The sequence below is a fragment of the Gadus chalcogrammus genome, chromosome 5 (assembly GCF_026213295.1).
Source record: "Gadus chalcogrammus isolate NIFS_2021 chromosome 5, NIFS_Gcha_1.0, whole genome shotgun sequence".
Taxonomy (NCBI): domain Eukaryota; kingdom Metazoa; phylum Chordata; class Actinopteri; order Gadiformes; family Gadidae; genus Gadus; species Gadus chalcogrammus.
In genome coordinates, this window is record NC_079416.1 from 5,364,837 (window position 1) to 5,383,954 (window position 19,118).

The following is a 19,118-nucleotide window of genomic DNA, read 5'->3' on the forward strand; positions in this document are numbered from 1 at the left end:
GTATCTGCATGCAAACCCACACACACACACACACACACACGCACAGACACACACTGAAACACACACACACACACGCACTCACACACACACACACACACACTCACACACACACACACACACAGACACACACACACACACACACAGACACACACACACACACACTCTCACACACACACACACACACACACACACACCCATACCCACGCATGCAAATGCTAATATAAACACCCTGCTGTTTCTCCCCCAGTTTATTCCGTTTGCTTCCTTTTTGGGTCACACATGTTCTATGTCGTTCGTGTGCATTAGCCTATGGGCCCGTTACAGTGCACGAGGATTCAGCCATGCACGCTAATTTCTTGCAGATGCCCGAGTGGACGTTGCGTTGAGTGTATTGACAGCGTTTAAACTTGCTTTCAACATTCACATTTTCCAAAGTTATTATCTTTAGGCTGAACTCTGAGCCCGGCCCGTGCAAGGGCATACCCCCCCCCCCCCTCATACACACACACGCAATTTTTTTTTTAATCTCCTCCAACATAAGAAGTATGCTTACCCTATGATACTGTGATTGCCTGTATCAAGGGGAATGTGTACAAGGCTCTAGTTACCAGTTAGAAATGTTTCATGTTTTTTGCACCCATTTCTAACTATTCTTTACATACTTTGAAATTCAACATATTCCCGTGATATCACTGTCTCAGAGAATGTTATATTGCACCTCACTATATAGCATTTATAGTGTGTGGCCGAAATCATGAGGCAGTTATTTTATTATGCAAATCATGAAACATAGAAGCCAGCGACTTCCTGTTACTCGCTTTGATTATCCGGGACCCAAAATGCGGCCTGAGCTCTAGGCCGATATAACAAATCCAATTAGCACCCGGGATAGTTTTTAGCGGTACATTGGCTTACCAGGTCAGTCATCTCCTTCCATTTCTGCCGTTCATTTCCATATTATAACATCACACACACACACACACACACACACACACACACACACACACACACACACACACACACACACACACACACACACACACACACACACACACACACACACACACACACACACACACACACACACACACACACACACACACACACACACACACACACACACACACACACACACACCACAGCTCACGTCCCGGTGGCAAACAGCCGCTTACCCTGAGCAGGCGCAGGGAGCAAAGAGGCGGGCAGGGGGCTTGTGTTGTAAGAGAGGTGGAGCATGGTGGGGGCGCTCACCTCTGGGACTTGATACACCTGACTGATTGCACCGACCAGCAGGCCTTCAAGAGTGACCCACATTGTTAATATCACAGAGAGTCGTCCCGACATCAGCCGAGCACAGCACACCCCTCCCCCGTAGCCTGCACCCCGCGTATAAAGACACGTGGTGTCTGCGGAACATCACCTCCACTGACTTTCCACTTGTCAGAGTCCGCAGAGACCGCAATGCATCACCGATTTGTGTGTGAAAAATGAGTTCCGTTTCTTCCTCTGAATGCTCGAGAGGTCTGAGAATGGCGACGGTTGTCGCTTTTACTTAGCATTAGGAACAGACGTGTTCACAGCAATGGGCCGGTGCAATCCGCAGGCCCTACTCCATCATTTTGTTTTGGTCCTCTTTGACCCCTTCACATATTACAGCTTTATTCCGTGCAGCATCTTGGAATAGGCTAAAGTTTTGAAATCATCCCACCCAGATCCCAGATTTTTTTTACAGAAGGCCTAACCCAGTTCCCAAAGAACAAATCTATTGAAAGTAGGTGTTTTGTCGCCCTCTAGCGGTAACCATAAGTCCCGTTTATATATACAGTGGTTCTCAAAGTGTTTCTACTAGTGTACCCCCTCTAAGATAATTTTTCAGCTGAGTACCCCCATCACCGGCACAGAACATAATAATAAAAATCAATATTAATAATAAAAAATACTGTATGTGCGTTGTATTTGGCATTGCAAACATGAATATTAAAAGGGTCCAAATTCACCCAATGTAGTAGAGAGTAGGTAGTAGACCCAATGTAGTAGATAGAATGTTGATTATTCTCCTATCTAATTTTTGTCAGATATACGTTTGATTTTCTATTGTCTAGCTTTTTTTTCTCCTTCAGGATTACCCCTGCAGTATGCTACTCCAAAATACCCCTAGAGGTACGAGAACCCCCATTTGAGAACCACTGGCGTACACAAAGAATTTTACAGTGTCTGTTTTGATACTTAATAGTATTCACCAGTCCCAGAGTCTAATTTGATTTAATATCATTCTTCTTCACAGGCAGCCTACTCGCTATATCAACTTACATTTTACATCTGACAAAGTGACAAACCTTCCGTCAAAATGAACTGTATCTTGATTTTTACATTCATGGGCTGCATAGATCAGTCTTACATTTCACGGTGTTATGGTACATAACTCTTTTTAATAATGGAATAGATGGTGCACATATATTTCCTGTAATATTTACTTCATACTAAAAGTTATTTGTAACAGGGAATACATAGGAGTGCTATTTCCTGGAACTGGCCCATATAATTACAGACATATAAACATTTATAAAATAATTGCCACAAGGAAAACAAAGGTAATTAAATCCCAAATGTCTGCATAGGTTAATTGGGGTGTTATTCGTAATAAGGGTATTATACACTGTTACATATATATATATCTATAGATATAGATATAGATTTAGATATATACATACATATATATATAGAGATGTGAATATAGATGTATATATGTGTGTATACATAAAATTGTATGGCATTGTATGGATGCATGTATGTATATATAGCCTACATACCAGCTATTTCATCTGCAGGGGAGAAAACATGTGTATCACATTAAAAAGTTTGAAATAACATTGCGAAATAAGTCTATCACTATACATATTCGTAAATGTATTCTGAAATATTTTTGGTGTGGTTGATTGTGTGGTTTTAGTTTAACTTGTAGATGTCCTCCTCATCCAGTCTATTGTTTCTTTTTATTTTTTACCTTTATTATTCATCTAACCTGTGACTTTCTGTGCGAACTCACGCTGTTTGACCATCGCCTGTAAGTTCAGAAAAAAAAACACATTAAATTAACATTTTGTTCATGCAAGGTGGGAATGGAGTCATGATACTTGCTATGAACATTATGCGTGGAACTAACCTTTCAGAATTGGCGCACTTACTTACAAAACATGGACAAATGTATGTAGCAAATAAAAGTTTTTTTAAATGATTTACAAATGTCAAATCTAATGTTCTTATAGTGTTGTTTCCCAAAGGTTTAAGCACTTCTTAATACTATTTTGCATCGAAAGTGCTCTATAAATAATTAGTTGATTAAATAATAAGTTTGATTATATTTGAAGGGGTTAGGGTTAATTTCAAAAGAAACTATGATTTCCATATAATTACAAATATACAATTCAGAAATAACTCTCAATGAGTTAAAATAAGGTCATGTCCTGAAATCCAAGACCATGGTGTCCTCTGGAACTTGTGGCCAAATCATGCAAAGTCCTGAAAGAGGAACTGAAAAGGGCTCCAAGTATCTGCAGGTGTGCATGATGGCACATGGCTTTGAGACCGTTGATAAGTGTTTTAATGACTATGTTGAAAAAACAGGCCAATACTTACCAAGGCTCAACTACTTGAATCTTACTTTATCATAAACTAAAATGCAATGTTATCAATTCTAGAGCTTGAATCTATTATTTAACATCATTATTTTAACTTAATCAAAAATTATTAATTAAGTAGTCAAAATATGAATTGGAAGTCACTCTTACATGTTTATAGGAATAATATTTCTACAGTCTGGTAAGAGTTTTTACTACATATTATCATACCATGGATGTTTTGACTAATCTCAACAAGATAATCATCAATATCAGCTACTGTAATACAACGCCTCTAAAGTCCTGCTTAATGCAAACCTTCTAAAAATAAACTCCCTGCAGTTTCATCTTTCTTTCTGATTCTAAAAAGGTGTAATTCATATCTTTTTTCGGCTCTTACAGAACGTTGGTTCATTTTAAAACTCTAGTTTTTCTGACTCTAATGTCCTCCCTCCCTCCAGCTGGTTACCGTCCCCCCCCAGTCTGGAGCTGATGGTGCCCACCCAGCCTCCTGTCCCGGGGCTGGGGGGGCCCACTCTGGTGTGCCTAGCTAAGGGCTTCCACCCGGCCGGGGCCGCCCTGTCCTGGTCCGAGGACGGAGCCTCTGTGAGGGGCGAGGAGGTCCAGGCGGGCGTGGCCCAGCGGCAGCCTGATGGAAGCTACTCCCTTAGCAGCGTCCTCCTGCTGCCCTCCACAAGGTGGCGCTCAGGACACACCTTCACCTGCCATGTGAGCCACTCTGCTCTCAGCAGCCCGCTGAGCAAGAGTATGAGCAGCCAGCAGTGCTCCCTCTGACAGAGGACGAGAAGATACAGGGAGCGCTACAGGAGGACGACATGAGGAGAAATAGAGTAGAGTACGCAACCTTTTAGCAGCTTAGTTGGCCTGAGATCCAGGCTCATGTCCTTCAGCTCCGAGTGAAATACTTCACCGTGTTTTAATGCTTTACTGTGTTCAATAAAACTGCTTGATCATGACCCATCACTGTCTTTTTTAATCCCTGGGGGAGTTAAAGGAACTGAAGTTAAGATTCAAGGTTTGCAAAGAGAGTAGAAGGAGCAGAAGGGAGCAAGATTCTGAAACACGACAATGAAAAACATCCCCTCCCTCTCTGCATCAATCCTCCCTACAGTTCTCCTCCATTGAGAAGTGTTGCATTTAAAGGGCAACACCAGTCTGGGTGGTCAAACCACCCCAACCATCTCTCCTGGCTTCACTAAATTCATACCAGTATAATTTGTCCAAATGAGTTGCCTGTAGTTATTCGGCAGAATAGCATTGTTATATGAGTGCGCCTGCCACAAACATAAACAATAGTAATACAGCACATTTGTCTAATGGAATCAATGTGCATCCTCACAGAGTTTGTGGACTTCATAATAATGAATTGCTACACTAGTCCTTCACAAAATGTCTTACAACAAGGACCAAAGGGCTGTATCTACATTGTTTGCATTCATGTGAATCACGTTCACGTGAATGGTTCTTCTTCAGAATCAGCCAAACGAAGAGAATTTGACAGATTATATTGGAAACAGATGTTTGAGTGTAGCCAGGATAAACCATTATGATGGTTTGATCAATCAATCACAACTGACTTGTTGTCGATTATTTTCTGTGCTGAGTCTAAAATCACAGCAAGATACAAAAAATTATTGAAATAACTGAAATCTGAATTTAAAGTTTATTTTAAAGAATCTTTCTTTCGTACTTGTTGGATTTACACCCTAACACATAAACACACACATACACACACACACACACACACACACACACACACACACACACACACACACACACGCACACACACACACACACACACACACACACACACACACACACACACACACACACACACACACTAACACAAACACACACACACACATACACACACACACACACACACACACACACACACACACACACACACACACACACACACACACACACACACACACACACACACACACACACACACACACACACACACAATCAGAACCTCCTCTTTTCGTTCTTTCAGTGGCCTGATATTGCCTGTTAGGGTGGTTGAATGTTGCACATGAAAACCAACTCAGAGTAGATCGGTTTATGGAATATTTTAAATGTAATTATTTTATTGATTAGTTGTTTATTGACACACCGTTTAATATACATTCAGGAATAATATAATTAATACAATATAACGATTTGAGTAAAGGTGAAGTAATTGAGGACGTGACCTTGGGGTCCCTATGGAACATGTGGCCCAATCTGCAGTCGTACAGAAAGTCATGAAAGAGGAACTGAAAAGAGCTCCAAATATCTGCAGGTGTGCATGATGGCTCATGGCTTTGAGACCGTTGATAAGTGTTGTAATGACTATGTTGAAAAAGCAGGCCAATACTTACCAAGACTCAACTTCTTGAATCTAACTTTATATAACAACCAAAATTCAACGCATTCAATTCTAGAGCATGAAAATGATATTTATTAACAAGCCCCTGGAAAGATGATATGAAAGTAGATTGAATGTACCAGAATAGAGTCCACATCTGTTATGCAAATGTCAGAGGAAGGGTTCTTCTGCTGGTTGGGTGGTTGAAGTCCCAGTCAAACAGAGAATAGGTGGAGCTGTTTCTCTCCCTCAGCACTCTTTATAGGAGAGCAGAATGAATGACGCACAGAACAGCAGAGTACTGTCCAGATAACACACAGCTACTCTCCCTCAGCCTGCGGCCCACACTCCTTGGACCTCATGATGGCTTTTTCTACTTCCGCCATCGCTGCTCTGATGCTGACCCTGCAAGGTGACCATTACCAACACCCCTTATCTCAGGTTATCTCCAACACAGATGTCGTCCAGGGTATAACCTTACGCACTGGTTCAGTGTGTGATTTCTTGTTGTTAATGTACTTGCGTTGTTGGTTAACAGGTTTGGAAGCGGCTCTCGTTTTAACCCAGGAGAAGACCCTCTCTGTGAACAGAGGAGACAATGTCAAAATATCCTGCACTGAAACTGACAGCAGCAGCAACTATGTGTTGTCCTGGTACCAGCAGAAGAGTGGTTCACCGCCAAAGTATTTACTTTACACAACTGGCAGTAGGGCAAGTGGCGTTCCCAGTAGGTTTACTACTTCTGGTACAAGAAATGACAAAACAGAGTATCTACTGATTAATGGCATTCAAGATGAAGACGAGGCGACATACCACTGTGCGTGTGTCAGCTGTGGTACAGGCCACAGTGCTACAGTGCAGCCTGGGGCCCGTACAAAAACCTACCAAAGACATTTGGGATGATCTAAGAGAGAGGGATGAGTCCCCATTACTGAGTTCTGTCACATCAAAACATTGTGAAGTAGGTTGAAACCCAGCGTCAAGATTTGGACCGTTTGGGAGATTGTATATTTGATTTAAAAGACTAAACTCCAAGAGAGTAAAGTGCAAGGAGAGGCCAAGCAGCACTTTACAACACAGAGGTTTTTGTACGGAGACAAAACACTGTGAGACTCTTCAACCATCTTTGGTGGTGGCACTGAAGTCATTCTTGGTAAGTTTGTGATTCATTATTTAACAGAAAGCTTACATTTCCATGACCTTTATTTGCCTTGTATTACATTTTTACATTTTACACATTTTAATTTTTATCAGTCTAATATAATTAATGCAACTTTATCAATATTACCAAGCTACAAACAGGCTAAATATGAACTGAATGTATCTCTAACATGGTTAGATAAATAACATTTCTACCGTCTGGTCAGAGCTTTTCTACATATTATCGTATTATGGATGTTTTGACTAAACTCAACAAGACAAATTTCCCTCATCAATATCAGCTACTGTAATACAACGCCTCTAAAGACCTGCTTAATGCAAACCTTTTAAAGAGAGACTCACCGTAGTTTATTCTTTCTCTCTGATTATAAAAAGGTGTAATTCATTTCTTTTTTCGGCTCTTACAGAACGTTGGTTCACTTTAAAACTCTAGTTTTTCTGACTCTAATGTCCTCCCTCCCTCCAGCTGGTTCCCCGTCCCCCCCCAGTCTGGAGCTGATGGTGCCCACCCAGCCTCCTGTCCCGGGGCTGGGGGGGCCCACTCTGGTGTGCCTGGCTAAGGGCTTCCACCCGGCCGGGGCCGCCCTGTCCTGGTCCGAGGACGGAGCCTCTGTGAGGGGCGAGGAGGTCCAGGCGGGCGTGGCCCAGCGGCAGCCTGATGGAAGCTACTCCCTTAGCAGCGTCCTCCTGCTGCCCTCCACAAGGTGGCGCTCAGGACACACCTTCACCTGCCATGTGAGCCACTCTGCTCTCAGCAGCCCGCTGAGCAAGAGTGTGAGCAGCCAGCAGTGCTCCCTCTGACAGAGAACGAGAAGATACAGGGAGCGCTACAGGAGGACGACAGGAGGAGAAATAGAGTAGAGTACGCAACCTTTTAGCGGCTTGGTTGGCCTGAGATCCAGGCTCATGTCCTTCAGCTCCGAGTGAAATACTTCACCATGTTTTAATGCTTTACTGTGTTCAATAAAACTGCTTCATCATGACCCATCGCTGTCTTTTTTAATCCCTGGGGGAGTTAAAGGACCTGAAGTTAAGATTCAAGGTTTGCAAAGAGAGTAGAAGGAGCAGAAGGGAGCAAGTTTCTGAAACACGACAATGAAAAACATCCCCTCCCTCTCTGCATCAATCCTCCCTACAGTTCTCCTCCATTGAGAAATGTTGCATTCAAAGGACAACACCCAGGGATGGACAGGCCCAAAAATTTGGCCCGGGACTTTGGGATGGAGAGGCCTTTTATGAGACCGCGGGAATAGCGCGCGTAGAATTTTGCCACGGTGTAAAATAATAAAAACTAGTCCTTATCCGTGGATATGTGCATTGCAACGGCATGTCAATGTTGGGATGTGCATGTGTTAAGAATAATGTGAAGATCACTGGGAAATATTTTATAAGCAATCTTGTCCATGTACAAAATATTACAAATTGCATGTGCCTAGAAAGGTAAATCAAGGCTGAAAATGATCTAAATAGTGCAAGATACAATTATTTTAGTGGAAAAAAATTGTCATACACATAAACAGGGTTTGGGAGATTGGGGCGGGCCGGGGTTTGTTGTGCGTTGCTGTGGTTACCGGTGTTGAAGTGTTCCAATGGTTTATTAGCGGTGGTATCTAATAAATCGCTCTCTAATCATTACTTCATTCACTGCCTCTTCCGTGGGCATTACAATATTATGAATTGTTCTCCGACGTCTCTGGTACTTCCATAATTAGTTTAAGTCATTATTATATTGCCAAACATGCTCGCTAGTGCACCTGTCATAGCTATGCTGCTGTGTCCTGTTCCCACCTAACCATTGGTCTCGCTGACAGGGGCGTCGCCGTCAACCTTGGCTTTTCCACGGAAAAGGCTGGTTAATTTAGCATATTTGGCTGCGTCTTGCTCTAACATTTTTTTCCTTTTCAACCTCAACTTCTGAGCGCCACCCAATTCTTTTGCCTCTCCACCACCTTTTTTCCTTTTTGACATTTTCGTATTTCTGTGTAACTTCAGTGAGATCAACGAGAAGTACCGGGTAAGTGACCCGGCCGTGTGTGAGGCTGAGCCAATCAGAAATGACAGACCGCGGAGCAGTCCAAGTTGGGAGGGGCCGTTCGGCCGCTCGCTTTGGCCGCTCGCTTTGCCCCCATACACTGTGGGGCTGCTCCCCCCTATAAATTGACAGTAATACATCGGCCCCGTTTCACCGTCAGGCAAGAGCTCTGTTTCGCGCTGTAAGTAAATATCCGGCAGCAGGCCACCCCAAATCACGGCTTACTTAACTTTTTATTTATTTTTTACATATTTTACAAAAAAAAAAAAAAATATATATATATATATATATATATATATATATATATATATAAAAAAAAAGAAAATCTAAATTAATTACGGCCGGCCGGCTCGGCCTGAAATCGTCCGGCCGTTCGGGAAATCTCCCGAACCTCCCGATGGCCAGTCCGCCCCTGACAACACCAGTCTGGGTGGTCAAACCACCTCAACCATCTCTCCTGGCTTCACTAAATTCATACCAGTATAATTTGTCCAAATGAGTTGCCTGTAGTTTTTTCTTTAGAATAGCATTGTTATTTGAGTGCGCCTGCAACAAACATAAACAATAGTAATACAGCACATTTGTGTAATGGAATCAATGTGCATCCTCACAGAGTTTGTGGACTTCATAATATTGAATTGCTATACTAGTCCTTCACAAAATGTCTTACAACAAGGACCAAAGGGCTGTATCTACATTGTTTGTAATCATGTGAATCACGTTCACGTGAATGGTTCTTCTTCAGAATCAGCCAAACAAAGAGAATTTGACAGATTATATTGGAAACAGATGTTTGAGTGTAGCCAGGATAAACCATTATGATGGTTTGATCATTCAATCACAACAGACTTGTTGTCGATTATTTTCTGTGCTGAGTCTAAAATCACAGCAAAATACAAAAAATGATTGAAATAACTGAAATCAGAATTTCTGGAATTTCTGAATTTCTGTTGGATTTACACCCTAACACATAAACACACACACACATACACACACACACACACACACACACACACACACACACACACACACGCACGCACGCACGCACGCACGCACGCACAATCAGAACCTCCTATTTGCGTTCTTTCAGTGGCCTGATATTGCCTGTTAGGGTGGTTGAATGTTGCACATGAAAACCTACTCAGAATAGATCGGTTTATGAAATATTTTAACTGTAATTATTTTATTGATTAGTTGTTTATTGACACACCGCTTAATATATATTTAAGAATAGTATAATTAATACAATATAACGATTTGAATAAAGGTGAAGTAAGTGAGGACGTGACCTTGGGGTCCCTATGGAACATGTGGCCCAATCTGCAGTCGTACAGAAAGTCATGAAAGAGGAACTGAAAAGAGCTCCAAATATCTGCAGGTTTGCATGATGGCTCATGGCTTTGAGACCGTTGTGGGTGTTGTAATGACTATGTTGAAAAAGTTGGCCAATACTTACCGAGACTCAACTTTTTGAATCTAACTTTATATAAAAACCAAAATTCAACGTATTCAATTCTAGAGCATGAAAATGATATTTATTAACAAGCCCCTGGAAAGATGATATGAAAGTAGATTGAATATACCAGAATAGAGTCCACATCTGTTATGCAAATGTCAGAGGAAGGGTTCTTCTGCTGGTTGGGTGGTTGAAGTCCCAGTCAAACAGAGAATAGGTGGAGCTGTTTCTCTCCCTCAGCGCTGCACTCTTTATAGGAGAGCAGAATGAATGGAGCACAGAACAGCAGAGTACTGTCCAGATAACACACAGCTACTCTCCCTCAGCCTGCGGCCCACACTCCTTGGACCTCATGATGGCTTTTTCTACTTCCACCATCGCTGCTCTGATGCTGACCCTGCAAGGTGACCATTACCAACACCCCTTATCTCAGGTTATCTCCAACACAGATGTCGTCCAGGGTATAACCTTACGCACTGGATCAGTGTGTGATTTCTTGTTGTTAATGTACTTGCGTTCTTCGTTAACAGGTTTGGAAGCGGCACTCGTTGTAACCCAGGAGAAGACCCTCTCTGTGAACAGAGGAGACAATGTCAAAATGTCCTGTACTGAAACTGACAGCAGTGGCAACTATGCGTTGTCCTGGTTCCAGCAGAAGAGTGGTTCACCGCCAAAGTTTTTACTTTACACAACTGGCAGTAGTGCAAGTGGCGTTCCCAGTAGGTTTACTTATTCCGGTACAAGAAATGACAAAACAGAGTATCTACTGATTAATGGCATTCAAGATGAAGACGAGGCGACATACCACTGTGCGTGTGTCAGCTGTGGTACAGGCCACAGTGCTACAGTGCAGCCTGGGGCCCGTACAAAAACCTACCAAAGACATTTGGGATGATCTAAGAGAGAGGGATGAGTCCCCATTACTGAGTTCTGTCACATCAAAACATTGTGAAGCAGGTGGAAACCCAGGGTCAAGATTTGGACCGTTTGGGAGATTGTATATTTGATTTAAAAGACTAAACTCCAAGAGAGTAAAGTGCAAGGAGAGGCCAAGCAGCACTTTACAACACAGAGGTTTTTGTACGGAGACAAAACACTGTGAGACTCTTCAACCATCTTTGGTGGTGGCACTGAAGTCATTCTTGGTAAGTTTGTGATTCATTATTTAACAGAAAGCTTACATTTCCATGACCTTTATTTGCCTTGTATTACATTTTTACATTTTACACATTTTAATTTTTATCAGTCTAATATAATTAATGCAACTTTATCAATATTACCAAGCTACAAACAGGCTAAATATGAACTGAATGTATCTCTAACATGGTTAGATAAATAACATTTCTACCGTCTGGTCAGAGCTTTTCTACATATTATCGTATTATGGATGTTTTGACTAAACTCAACAAGACAAATTTCCCTCATCAATATCAGCTACTGTAATACAACGCCTCTAAAGTCCTGCTTAATGCAATCCTTTTAAAGAGAGACTCACCGTAGTTTATTCTTTCTCTCTGATTCTAAAAAGGTATAATTCATATCTTTTTTCGGCTCTTACAGAACGTTGGTTCACTTTAAAACTCTAGTTTTTCTGACTCTAATGTCCTCCCTCCCTCCAGCTGGTTCCCCGTCCCCCCCCAGTCTGGAGCTGATGGTGGCCACCCAGCCTCCTGTCCCGGGGCTGGGGGGGCCCACTCTGGTGTGCCTGGCTAAGGGCTTCCACCCGGCCGGGGCCGCCCTGTCCTGGTCCGAGGACGGAGCCTCTGTGAGGGGCGAGGAGGTCCAGGCGGGCGTGGCCCAGCGGCAGCCTGATGGAAGCTACTCCCTTAGCAGCGTCCTCCTGCTGCCCTCCACAAGGTGGCGCTCAGGACACACCTTCACCTGCCATGTGAGCCACTCTGCTCTCAGCTGCCCGCTGAGCAAGAGTGTGAGCAGCCAGCAGTGCTCCCTCTGACCGAGGATGAGAAGATACAGGGAGCGCTACAGGAGGACGACAGGAGGAGAAATAGAGTAGAGTACGCAACCTTTTAGCGGCTTGGTTGGCCTGAGATCCAGGCTCATGTCCTTCAGCTCCGAGTGAAATACTTCACCATGTTTTAATGCTTTACTGTTTTCAATAAAACTGCTTGATCATGACCCATCGCTGTCTTTTTTAATCCCTGGGAGAGTTAAAGATTAAAGAGTTAATGGTTCAAGCTTTGCAAAGAGAGAGAACAGAAGGAGCAGAAGGGAGCAAGATTCTTATATACAATGAAAAGAAATTCCCCTCCCTCTCTGCATCTCCCATCCTCCCTACATTTCTTCTCCATTGAGAAGAACGTAAAAGTAAGTTAGAACCTTTTAGCAGCCATTTAGCAGCTTAATTGGCTTGAGATCCAGGCTCATGTCCTTGCAGTAAAACCATGTTTACTGCCTTTCTGTTTTCAATAAAACTGCTTGATAATGACCCTTCTCCGAGTCTTTTTAATATCATAGCATTCTTTTAAGATTTATTCAGGGAATTAGTTAATAATGTCTTTCAACTTAATATTGTTTATTATTAAGAGATAATAATTTGGTGTATATATGTTCACTTTTACAGAACACATACTTTTACACTTTTCTTCCGATCTAGATTTAGATAAGGAGTAACAATCGATACCAACCACCAGCATTGATTGCATCCACCTGTCGTTCACTTGGGTGAATTTAGTAGTTCCGCTAAGAAACATCTTAAGTGAATTGTTACAGAAAAAAGTTGATGTAAGCGACACATGAAAGATATATGCTTAGTACCCACGGTGAGCTAAAGCGCTTTCCAAACCGTAACATACATTTCTCCAGTATAATATCTGAAATAATAAATGAGTAATGAATAAATAAATTTATTAATGTCATACCTGTGTGATCGTGCCCACACACACACACACACACACACACACACACACACACACACACACACACACACACACACACACACACACACACACACACACACACACACACACACACACACACACACACACACACACACACACACACACACACACACACACACACACACACACACACACACACACACACACACACACACACATTTCCATGATTTCCATGTGACGTGTGTGCGTGTGTGTGTGGTTTGTCGCCCCCCAGCGTTGTGAGCCAAAACAAAAGTAAGCCGTGTTCAAGAGCATTCATTTTTTTTAAACAATGAACAAAGGCCCGCCATACTCATCTATAACACCGTAGAGGTAACCTATCTTAGCAGCAATTTTCAGATACATGTTATTAACTATACGTAAGCTCCTCGTCTTGTGAGTCAACGTGTATTGTTACGCGAGGAGGTGTAAAACCTGGAGGCTGGCGAACCCTCAGAATGTTTTTTTTTTTTTTTAAAACAGTTCGCCGAGCGAAAAAAATAAACAACTCATACTTCCAGTGTTGCCAGATTGCGCCAAATTTCCCGCCCAATCTGGCAACACTGGCTGCAGAGCGCTGCATCCAGTGTGGCTAGTGTTGTGCGCGAAATGTGTCCCAATCTGGCAACAGTACATACTTCCGGCATTTAAGGTATCGGATGGAAACGATTGCGAAGGATTAGCTGGAAATAATAATAATAATAATAATAATAATAATAATAACAACAATAATAATAAGAAGTAATCGGGTGACCATGCGTGACGGAACCGTCCCGGAGAGCACAGCGAGGCTTGTGGGTCGATCCTCTTTCCATGTGAAGCAGTAGCTGCACACACTTCTCCTGCTCGGGGAGGTCTTTGTGTCTTCGCGATGCTCGAAACACCACCTGGGTTTCCCTTTGAAGATATCAAACGGGAAGACATTGAAGTCGGAGAGGTAACATATCCAGTGGATCTCCTGTGCTTAAAGGTCTAAATGAGGATATCTACCCGGGGTTCACTTTTTTCATGTCCAAACCTTGGGTTGTCCTGCCCCCAAGAAGAAATGAACATCTCTCGATAGCGTTTTAGTATCGCCCCCATTCCGAATGTGCATCTCAACACTTTGTATGTTTGTTGTGCGTATTTTGTTTTAAGGTTATCGGGAGAGGGACGTTTGGCGTTGTGTACAAGGCCAAATGGAAAGGCAAAGATGTGGCCATCAAGACCATCGAGAGTGAGGACGAGAGGACCGCTTTCATCGTGGAGGTGCTGCAGCCCCTCACAGACAGTTGTTTCTATGGCTTTGGATTGTGCTTTTACTAAACTGTTGTTTTTCTATGGCTTTGGGTAGTGCTGTTCCTAAGCTTGAAGGCCATCCATGTGCACGTAATGCTTCTATGGCTTTGGATTGGTTGGTTACTGAAACTGAAGGCCATCCATGTGCACGTTATGTCCTGCTGCTGTATTTTAGCACATCTTGGAACCTATCTTTTATTGATTTTAGAGAGATCTAACGTCCACATTCATGCTTTTCACAGTAACATATTACTGCTGACCAGTTATTGTACTGGTAGTATTGTAGCCTATTTTATCCTTTCCGATGATCCAATAACCCAACATTAGATGTAGGTGTAAGGTGTAAGTGGCTTCAATTTATAAGCTTGTGTTCAATTGACCACCCTCCCTAATCCCCAATCCTAAAAACAAGCAACGGAAAAAGGAAATATCGTCTGTATTACAACTCATGTAAATATCTGACTGATGCAAAGAGTTGGACGATGTCATCAGTGCTAGAGAAATGCCAAAGTTATCCTTATACCAACAATAGTATTACATGACCTATGGATAGGTTACGCTCTTATGAATATAGGTGACATTAAACATTTAACAATTAACAAACAATACAATCTTAACCCCATGGGTTATCTATTAATATAGTAATATTTATGAAAAAAGTTCAGTTTAACTATTATTACTATGCTACTACTTATAATTATAATAAGCTCTATTTATAGAACCTTTTTTCTTGCAATAAATAAGAAAGCCCCTGCATTTAAAACCTCAATAAAATGACAGAAGATCAATCGTACGAGACCAATCATAGACAGGCTGTCTTACAATGACTAAATGAATACAGCGGTGGGTGGTCAATCTGTGTATGCATTTTGTTTTAAGAATAGATTGAACTGAGTTTGCCGGCCCGATGACCTCGGTCTCTTCATGTGTTTACAATCTGCGTGTGTGTGTATCGTCTTCAACGTTTCCCGATGTTTTCTCCACAGCGTCGTCAGCTGTCCAGGGTCAACCACCCCAACATCGTGAAGCTCTACGGCTCCTGTGACAGTCCGGTCAGTCAGACATACATATTCGTTAGCTAACTGCGCTAACTCCACTCTCTGGTAGCTCCAAATATGTTATTGTGTCGGTTGGAAAAGCATCTAGTGACTTTTTGTAACATCACTTTTCGGGTCACTGTCATTTTTTTTTTAATCATTTGAAATGGCTGCATAAATAAACAATAAATATATGAATATGGTTAGATTGATTGCATTCTTGAAACAATGTTTTATTTTTTAAAGTGTATCAATGTGTTCAGCCCATTCAATTGTTATTGGTTTTGAGTTGATACTTATGGCTGAAGATAACATGTGTTGTTCCTATAGGTGGGTCTCGTCATGGAATATGCTGAAGGGGGATCTCTGTACAACGGTAAGAGTCTTCCAGATAGTTCCATTGTTCATTACTGCTATTTAACATAAGAAGATAAGTTAAGGCGTTCCTCATAGGATTGGCTTTTGAATCAAAAGCACAGCAACATCGTTTATACAACATATTGTGATTGATATGTCATTGTATTTACACTTCTCCAAACAAATATCGTGTTTTCAAGGCTATGTGTTCTACTTATCTTTGAGAACGGGATAGTTGATATAGACTTAATAATGTTATCTTCAGATGGTTTTTGTTATCTGGATTTCTGCAATGTTTAATTTAGCTCTTTAATCTACCATGCCAATCAGGGTGATTGATGGTTCAGTGTGTGAAGAAAATATTAGGATCGAACAAATGGATTTATTCCACAAACTTTGGGCGCCACATTCACTTTAAATTACATTAAGGGCATTAAGCAGACGCTTTATATCCAAAGTGACTTACAACGGTTAATACACACATTCACACACCGAGGGCGGAGTCAACCACGCAGGGCGACAGCCAGCTCGTCAGGGGCAGTGAGGGTGAGGGGTCACGCTCAGGAACACCTCGACACTCAGCTAGGAGGAGCCGGGGATCGAACTAGCAACCTTCCGCTCTACCTCCTGAGCGAAGTCGACAACAGTGTTTGCTAAAATTCCCCCAAAATCCTTCTGTGGACCCCGTGTTCAGAGAGGTAAACATTGCAGAGGCCCGTTTCCATGACGTAATCGTAACGTTTTACCGATGTCCGCTCCGCCCGCAGTGCTGCACGGTGCGGAGCCTCTGGCGCAGTACACGGCGTCGCACGCCATGAGCTGGTGTCTGCAGTGTGCCAAGGGCGTGGCCTATCTGCACGCCATGAAACCCAAGGCCCTCATCCACCGCGACCTCAAGCCCCCCAAGTAAGACCCTCAGTGGCGCACGGAGACCCAGGATGTTGTTTACGGTTGGAAAATCATCCTCCAGTGTTTCCCAATGACTCGGGGCCCCGATCCAGGAGCTGTAGTCGTATATATTTAAGTTATTACAGCTCTCTTGAGTCTTGTCAAAAGTATAGTACTGCCCGACCCCTACTAACATCCCATGATGCACTCTGATTTTTTCCAACCTCGCAGTCTGCTGCTGGTGGCGTGCGGCACAGTGCTGAAGATCTGCGACTTCGGGACGGCGTGCGACATCCAGACCCACATGACCAACAACAAGGGCAGCGCGGCCTGGATGGCCCCCGAGGTGTTCGAGGGTCAGCTTCCTGTTTCTTTCCTTCCCGACACATCTCAAAGTATTGAGATGTGTATTGTCTATCGATTGCGCCTTCTTATTTTCTTCCCCCCCCCCCCCCCCACACACACACACACACACCTTCCCCTCTGATGGTCGACTGGGTGGGGGTGCCCCCACGATGCACGCAACATGACAACCGTGTGTGTGTGTGTGTGTGTGTGTGTGTGTGTGTGTGTGTGTGTGTGTGTGTGTGTGTGTGTGTGTGTGTGTGTGTGTGTGTGTGTGTGTGTGTGTGTGTTGACAGGCAGTAACTACAGTGAGAAGTGTGACGTGTTCAGCTGGGGCATCATCCTGTGGGAGGTGATCACGCGCAGGAAGCCCTTCGACGAGATCGGAGGCTCGGCCTTCTGCATCATGTGGGCGGTCCACAGAGGTCAGCCAGTCCCAACTAACTCACTAACCAATCCAACCAGGATCCTTTATCGACAAAGTGTCCCCGTCAGACTCTTAGTCAGACTCTCAGTCTTATCGTGGACAATAGATTTTAAACCAGTGGGTTCTCAGTCAGCACATGGGTTCAGGTTTCATTCTATATTTGCCCAAACAATTAAAAACATAAATTTTGTTACACGGTCCGACCCTCTGGCTGCTCCCTCCTTGAAACGTCGTCTCTCAAAACCATGGGGGCATAAAGAGACGTAGTGTGGTATTAGTGAGGAGTTCAGCAGTACCTGTGTGACACCAGGGCTCACATGGTGTATTCAAGTAATAAAAAATATCTTTTTAATGTAGGAATAAATAAACCTCAATCCAATAAATCTTGTAATGTGTCTGGAATAGACATTTATTTGCGTCCGGCGGCGTGTGTGAGCTTTGTAGGCCACTGCACTGGGGAGATCGATTTGCCCGCGATTTGATACTTCTGTTGTCCAACCAGCAGCACTGCTGAGATAAACGTAGTTAGCCTGCTCGCTTGTTCGCTAGCTTAGCCGCAGCCATGGGAAAATGTAACGCAAAATGAAACAAAATGACGTCTGTCAGACTGTAAGACCTGTAACACCAACACAGCACTAATTGTTAGTTTTTGTTTTACATTGCATAGAACAGTCAATCCACTTGCAACCTTGCAAAACAATTCCAGGTTATTCACTGTCATTTACCTATACGCCGGTGGGATGTGAAATCGTCTAATGGGGATCAAAGAGTCTTAGATAAATTGAACTGGTTGAAACCTGCAGCTACCGTGGAGGCAGAAGAGCGCAACCGGTTGGATCGGTTTCGGCAGACGTTTACGCTTGCGGTGTCTGTTATGGGAAATCCTCATCTCATCAGCTGTTATTGCGTGTATTCCAGCAGCAGTTCCTCCTAACGTGTTTGTGTGTGCAGGCACCAGGCCCCCTATGATCAGAGACGTCCCTCCCACCTTGGAGAGTCTGATGACGCGGTGCTGGGACAAGGAGCCCAGCCAGAGACCTCCAATGGAGGAGGTGAAGAACACCATGGGGGGTCTCATGAAGGTACGCCGGCGCATTGGTTAATGGTTTATTTGTACTGGGACGAATGCACACCCACATGTTATACCGTCTTTCTGATGCATTGGATCACAGTACTTTTGGCTTGCACTTATTTGCAATGCCTTTTTCTATTCTACTGTTGCAATTCTATTGAAACTAACAGTTTCATA

General features: G+C 43.1%; 2 protein-coding genes and 2 gene segments (V, D, J or C); all 4 read left to right on the plus strand.

Moving 5' to 3' along the window:
• Positions 1-3,758: 3,758 nt before the first annotated feature.
• On the plus strand, positions 3,759-4,832 carry LOC130383104 (Ig kappa chain C region, B allele-like). The segment is given in 1 exon segment: positions 3,759-4,832. A coding segment is annotated over 1 exon segment (303 nt).
• A 1,433-nt stretch (positions 4,833-6,265) lies between these two features.
• Positions 6,266-8,487, plus strand: LOC130382990 (immunoglobulin kappa light chain-like). The gene is made up of 4 exons (XM_056590961.1): positions 6,266-6,403; positions 6,530-6,826; positions 7,103-7,144; positions 7,619-8,487. Exons 1-4 carry the CDS (start codon positions 6,352-6,354, stop codon positions 7,951-7,953), a joined length of 726 nt encoding a protein of 241 aa, XP_056446936.1. The 5' UTR covers positions 6,266-6,351; the 3' UTR covers positions 7,954-8,487.
• A 2,252-nt stretch (positions 8,488-10,739) lies between these two features.
• Positions 10,740-12,928, plus strand: LOC130383075 (immunoglobulin kappa light chain-like). The segment is given in 4 exon segments: positions 10,740-11,044; positions 11,171-11,467; positions 11,744-11,785; positions 12,260-12,928. Coding segments are annotated over 4 exon segments (726 nt in total).
• Positions 12,929-14,157: 1,229 nt separating this feature from the next.
• LOC130383084 (mitogen-activated protein kinase kinase kinase 7-like) overlaps positions 14,158-19,118 on the plus strand; it is an 11,651-nt gene continuing 6,690 nt past the window's right edge. Inside the window, exons 1-8 of the mRNA XM_056591125.1 lie at positions 14,158-14,474; positions 14,675-14,785; positions 15,802-15,867; positions 16,183-16,228; positions 16,977-17,115; positions 17,329-17,453; positions 17,739-17,867; positions 18,821-18,951. Of these exons, the coding sequence (XP_056447100.1) occupies positions 14,409-14,474; positions 14,675-14,785; positions 15,802-15,867; positions 16,183-16,228; positions 16,977-17,115; positions 17,329-17,453; positions 17,739-17,867; positions 18,821-18,951 (813 nt within the window). The 5' untranslated portion in view covers positions 14,158-14,408. The remainder of the gene's footprint in view (positions 14,475-14,674; positions 14,786-15,801; positions 15,868-16,182; positions 16,229-16,976; positions 17,116-17,328; positions 17,454-17,738; positions 17,868-18,820; positions 18,952-19,118) is intronic.